General features: G+C 34.4%; 1 protein-coding gene across 1 annotated transcript; it reads right to left on the bottom strand.

The window, feature by feature from the left end:
- Positions 1-2,121: 2,121 nt before the first annotated feature.
- LOC109106190 (tumor necrosis factor-like) lies at positions 2,122-4,684 on the bottom strand. Its single transcript, XM_019119553.2, has 4 exons — positions 4,269-4,684; positions 4,090-4,150; positions 3,538-3,597; positions 2,122-3,071 (listed from the first exon to the last, which is right to left on the bottom strand). Exons 1-4 carry the CDS (start codon positions 4,446-4,448, stop codon positions 2,635-2,637), a joined length of 738 nt encoding a protein of 245 aa, XP_018975098.1. The 5' UTR covers positions 4,449-4,684; the 3' UTR covers positions 2,122-2,634.
- Positions 4,685-6,966: the final 2,282 nt, after the last annotated feature.

Raw genomic sequence — 6,966 nt, 5'->3', positions numbered from 1 at the left:
AGCATTGATTGTACTCATTATTTTGCACTGAGAGTGCAGCCGGGATTGTTTATGATAGAGTAACAGACCTCCCCAAAGGACATCAAAACATAAAAGATTGTATATATACAAAATATAAGTACAATATAGAAGTTCAGAACAATATATAGAAGAATATAACTATACTTGTACCCTTGGTTTTGTAAAATATTTAAACACTGCTTTTTATTTTTGTTTATATTATAAATACAAAAAATTGTAAATATGTATTTTGTAAATATATATTGTACTTACTGTGTGTATAATACACACACACAGTAAATACAATATATATGTACAAAATATTTTTGTATTTGTTATACAGTATATTTTGTATACAGATACAAAATTTAAATACAATTTACTAGTAAAAAATATTAATTTAATGTTTTACACACATTTATGTGTTTAAACACTGCATACTGTATGTTAGAAGTAGATGTATGTTAGATGTATATGTGTATAAATATAAATATATGTATATATATTTATATGTGTGTGTATATATATATATATATATATATATATATATATATATATATTATATATATATATATATATATATATATATATATATATATATATATATATTGATATATATACAGTACAGGTCAAAAGTTTGGAAACATTACTATTTTTAATGTTATTGAAAGAAGTCTCTTCTGCTCATCAAGCCTGCATTTATTTGATCAAAAATACAGAAAAAAACAGTAATATTGTGAAATATTATTACAACTTAAAATAATAGTTTTCTATTTGAATATACTTTAAAAAAATAATTTATTCCTGTGATGCAAAGCTGAATTTTCAGCATCATTACTCCAGCCTTCAGTGTCACATGTAACATCCAGTCTATCACATGGTCATTTAGAAATCATTCTAATATTCTGATTTATTATGAGTGTTGGAAACAGTTCTGCTGTCTAATATATTTGATGAATAAAAGGTTAAAAAGAACTGCATTTATTCAAAAAAAAAAAAAATTCTAATAATATATATTATAATAATATATTTTCTTTACTATCACTTTTTATCAATTTAACACATCCTTGCTGAATAAAAGTATTGATTTTATTTAACAAAAAGAAAGAAAAAAAATTACCTGACCCCAAATTACTGACCAGTAGTGTATATTGTTATTACAAAATATATATATTTTTAAAACATAGCTTCTTTTTCTTTTTTTACTTTTTATTCATCAAAGTATCCTAAAAAAAGTATCACATGTTCTGAAAAAATATTAAGCAGCAGAACTGTTTCCAACTTTGATAATGAATCATCATAGAATGATTTCTAAAGGATCATGTGATAATGATCCTAAAAATTCAGCTTTGCATCACAGAAATAAATGATAATTTAAAGTATAATATATTTAAAAACAATTATTTTAAATTGTAATAATATATCACAATATTACATTTTTCTGTATTTTTGATCAAATACATGCAGGCTTGATGAGCAGAAGAGACTTCTTTCAAAAACATTAAAAATAGTAATGTTTAAAGTTTTTTGACTTTTGACCTGTACTGTATGTATGTATATGTGTCTGCCATATATATATATATATATATATATATATATATATATATATATATATAGGTTTATATATAGGTTTATATAGGTTTATATAAGATATAAGATGTTTTTTTTATGAATTTTTTTTTATATAATTTTTTTTTTTCTGTAAGGACATCTGACCCATTTAATTTTTATTTGTAAAAAATTGCTTCTGGCATTTCTGACAAAAATGTTTTTATCTGTACAGTAGGGGGCCTTTTAAATTAAAGCACCTCCTGGAATTCACAGTTACACTGTTGCATTAAACTGATCTCCACCCTTCACAAGTGTAACGAAAAGAGTGATGCAATTCTGTTAATTCAGAGCCCTGGGTTTTTGTTCAAATCACACCTAGGAGAAAGCAGCAAATGTTCATGAGGGAAACAAGCCGTGACCTCATTTCTAACAAATAAAAGGAAGTTCGACTTTAGGAAGATAAAGAACCACTAGTCACGTACTGGAATGCAAAAATCCCCCAGTGTGTTCATGTGACCTGTCACAAGCTGCTGCAGCTTTTTGAATGTTATTAGGAATGAGACTAGTGCATTAGAGTAATACTTAACGTTTATTCACCATTAGCATGTCAGAATCACAGGATAAGTGTCAAAAACAATTTCACTACATTTTCATACAGTATAGCATACACAATAATTTATAAATAGATAAATAGGACATACAAAATAAAATATAATAAATATGCTCAAAAGTTATAAATAGGTCAATATACCACAAATACCATTGTTCTTTCGAACTTCTACATTCCTTACTATTTCTACAACGAAACACGTAAGATAATAAACATCATATTAGCATAGCTTAAAATAAATATACGAGTTGTAGTGCCCTTGGTATAGTGCTCATGACTGAGTACATAGTATCCAGCGCACGGCTCTCACTGCATCGGATGTGTTTTAGAACCAAAACATTATGTTACAATGCAATAAGGACTCAGCATTAGTCAAACTACTTTAAAGCGAATGCCCTGAGAACATACTTTGGAAGTTTTAACGTAAAACACTCGTCTTTATACCATGCCACGCAACTAATGTGGCTAACAAATTACAGGGCAAACACTCCAAAGAATGTTTTGGCATAATCTTCTTCGACGTCGTTCACACGGCTGGTTTTGGTCTCCAGCTTGTCGCCCTCCATGAGCTTAAATACAGCACCCAGGTAGATGGTGCTGTATGTGGTCTTCCCATTATCTTGTGACTGGCAAACAGAGTGGGCCGAATTCTGCAGAGGCTTCCACTGTTCCACCGCATCCGTATAACGCCAGACGCTGTGGCTCAGGAAGTTCAGAGCTGCATCGTCTTCATCGGCTTCGTCCAAGTTGCACTGTATGGCATAGGACACTTGGCTGTATACAAAGTAAAGGCCATCAGCGGGAATGTGAATCTCATTGTTGTCCAGCTTGAGGCCGCCCTGTTCGAACGACTGATCCACGCCGCTGACCCACTTCAGAGACTCCGATGTTGGGCTGCCGTTATGCTCACCTGTGAACACAAGAAGATAAATGTGTGAGAAGGTGACCACAGGCACTTCGAAAGTGTTAGAATGGTAACAACGTAATGCAAACTCATTGTATTGAATATATATAATCCTAAAATTGGAAGTCATAAAATAGTAGTAGGGTTTTTGGGTTAAAGATCACAGTCTTTATCTTCAGTAGAGCCTGTGATAAAGTTCACTGGAGCCTCCCCACCTCTTGCCGCCCACAGAGAGACAATATATTACTCTATTTGAATTACGTCCTACGGAATCCACATTAGTTAATCTTTAATGATAAAAGCAGCTCTGCGACAACAAGCGCCTTTTATGAATCTCAAATTTTTGAGAATCTGATAAGATGAACTTGGCTAAGAATAGGCCTACTAAACTCAGTCTTCTGAAATGAGATAACCTATGACGTACATGAACCCGGTGCACAGAAGAAAGTCAAAGATGCAGTCTGAGACTCACCATGTAAATGAATGGCTGCTTTTGTTCTCTCAGCGATCTGCTTCAGCATTCTTCCTTGCTCTGTGGAAAAGAGGATTGGAGTCAGTTTCACAGTTTGCGTCTAACATCATTTGGCCATTAATGAGTAAAATACTGTTTAGAAACTAGAAAAGCAAGAGTTTGATTTAAAAACCAGACACTCTCATGGCAAATCGTAACTGTTTTACATTTTGATGAATTGGTGGCTACTTTGTATAAATTGGTACAGTTTCAATTAACCATTTTCGTAAAATCGGCTTACTCCACTTTGGCCCCTAGGCTTTGGTGCTAGGAGAAGACCTCCATGCTCATTTTTCTAAAAATCGTACATTTACATACAAATCACATTGAAAAATAATTTGATGGTAAAATATTTTCACTCAGAAATTGCAAATAAAAAATAAAACTCCTATAATCCTTTTTAGAGTCAGCCAGCTTGTAAAATAGTTACGTTTCTCATGAATCTGGGTTGAAAACCAAAAATTCAGCTTTGAAAAGTGCTAACAAAGGTGGAATGCTGGGAATATTTTTTACCTGATGGTGTGCTGATTTGTTTTTCCGCAAAAAAGTGGGGAAGTTCTTTTTGGTCCGGTTGCTGTAAATAAAAAAAAAAGACATTGCAAATGTTGATTATCAAAGGCTCATTTCAAATGAGGTCACACTGTTATGTACACTAATGATGTTATCGTCCTACACTAAAGTTTCAGTCTTACCGTTACATGCAAGGCAAAGAAAACAGCCACAGCAGCACAGAGGGCGACAAAAGCGATAGCAGCCACTGTCTTCCATATCCAGCTTCTGGAGGACTTTAGCGGTAAAGGTGCCACTGTTGTCTGATAAACTCCTCCTGCGCCGGCTTCCAGATCTACTACTGTCGTTTCGTATTTCCCCATGCTGTTAGTTCTCTGAGATGTGTTCCTTTTTGAGTGAGCTTTTGAACTGATGTTGTCTGCTTGCTAAACAAGGTGAATATATACATATACTAAAGATAGGGGAAACTCCAGTGATGTCAGTTTGCAACCAGCTTGAGGAACAGAGGTTGGTTTGAAAAGGGAAAAACACCCTCAGCTCTCAAACACCAACTTTCCACCTACACACTTACAGCACTCTCTCACATACACACACACCCTCACACTCTGCTTGCCAAATAGTAGTATAACACATCCTCTTTACACTTACATGCTTACATTAAAATTATGCTTTATTGTGTGGTTCGCTTTATAAGTTTAATTAATCTTATACTACGTTTATATTATGCTCTAGATCATTAGTTATCTTAATGTACTTTTAAATTAGAAATGACATGAAATTTTGATTTGTTTAAATATATGTATTCATAATTGAATTCACGTGGTCTGTTAAGCACATTCATCAATGGCTTTTTAAAGAATGTTAAGCATTCCTTATGTAATGTAAAATGTAATGTAAGTACATTATTTTGATAATGTAAGTACATTATTTTGAGCAATTTCGTAATCTCCTCTCTGATTTCGCAATAAAACCTGATAAACCAGCTCCAGCCCCAGCTCCATGTGGTTGATGTTAATACGCCACAGGCACTTTCGGTTTCAGGCTGGTGATGTAATAACAGCCTATCCAACTCGCCTAACAACACACAGCTGACTTACTTCCTATTGGGAGATTCCACGCCCTGAAATTCTTTTGGCCTTTTCAGTTTTGTTTTTGATTTCTCTCTCCTTTTCATTCTCTCTCTCTCTCTCTCTCTCTCTCTCTCTCTCTCTCTCTCTCTCTCTCTCTCTCTCTATCATGATCTCACACTCACTTTCTATGTCAAAAGCTACTACAGCTTTGTTATCAGTGGCGGAGCTAGAGTTTTATACATGGGGTGGCCAGGGGGTGGCCAAGGCTAATTCAGGAGGTCCATGACAGAAAATCAACTCCAACCTGGTATAAAAATGGGAAAGAAAATGAAATGTTAGCATAGTAATTATAGGTGTGGCCGATCAGATGTCAGAGGTGTCCAGTGCCACCCTGGACACCCCTCTGGCTCCGCCACTGTTTGTTATTGAAGTGGAAGCGTATTTATAATTAATTTTTTCCAGAATTGATAAAAACTGTCTGATGCAAGATAAGAATCAAGAAATACATGTGCAACCATTTTGCAATAGGGCTGATTAGAATTTTGTTTGTGGTTTCTTAAAAAACCCATGAAATGTGATGCAAGATTGTTTTTACTTTTTTTTTTTTTTTTTTTTTTTTAGCATGCCACAACAATCCCTACAAGAAAAAAGGGGAACACAGCATAAATAAAATTTGCAAAGTACTTCAAGTAAATTAATTTTCCTTAAGTAGGCCTACTCCCAAAGTCAAAATTTTGATCATTTGTGCCACTCAGTGTTGCCAAGTCTGCGGGCTACTTTAACACTGTTGCCGTGGGTTGTTTTTCATGCTGGTTGAAGTGACCCCAATAACGTGATATTTAGCAACCTAAAATGTGAATTTTACCAGGGTAACCCCCGCCAAAAAAACGTGTATTTTACCCCCCCGAACAGTCATTTTAATTACCCCCCCCCCCCCCCCCGATTGTGATCTGGCTAGTTTTGAGTAGCAATTTTTGTTGTGAAAACCTGGCAACCCTGGTGCCACTTTTGGATTTCTGATGCAGCTGGAAAAAACTTTGTAGGCCTGTTATGTGATAATGGGTAGATAAGACATTAAGTGGAGTCGGAAATGTTGAAATTGTGAGTCCCAAGCGGATGACAAGGCAAAGTCATAATTTACAAAAGGGAAAATTATACATGAAAGACGACTTTTCGGGGTTGTGACGTTATGTCAATCTGAAACACTGACCTATAATTTAGACAATATCAGTTAATGGAAACAAAGTTAATCACAATAACACTTTTTATTTTTTTGAATTCAGATTCAATTATTTTGTTCACAGTATAATTAGTTTCTTTAGTTTAGGCTTCTTCTGTGTTATGTAGCCTATTGCCTTTTCATATAGGCTAGCCTATTCAACTTGTTGTTCCCAGCAGGTACATTAAGTGTTTATGATTGACAACTATAGGCTACTTTATATGTGACTCCTAAACGTTCTCGTTCACACTCAGCTTCCATACAGTATTGGAGTAGCTACTTTCTAAACAAATATATTCATTGTCATTTCTCTTCCCACGCTAGCCTGCCCTGAAGATCACCTGTAACCAAAGATGGTGACCTCCGTTAACACTGGAAAGTCTCACAGTTGCCGCGAAACAACGATTTTTATACTTTAGATCATCTGAGTCACTCACAAATAACAACACTACGTCCAGCCGCTTGGAGTGAAAACAATGATTGGATCTAAAACTCATATGTCCGTCTCTGTAAGTTACCCAAACTAGACAAAAACACGCAACAGATATGTAGGTTGTTTGTTCTGAAAATATATGGGTGTAGAACTGTGCA

This window comes from Cyprinus carpio, chromosome B15 (genome assembly GCF_018340385.1).
Source record: "Cyprinus carpio isolate SPL01 chromosome B15, ASM1834038v1, whole genome shotgun sequence".
NCBI lineage: Eukaryota > Metazoa > Chordata > Actinopteri > Cypriniformes > Cyprinidae > Cyprinus > Cyprinus carpio.
The sequence above is the reverse complement of the archived record's forward strand: the minus strand, read 5'-3'. Positions and strand labels throughout refer to the sequence as shown.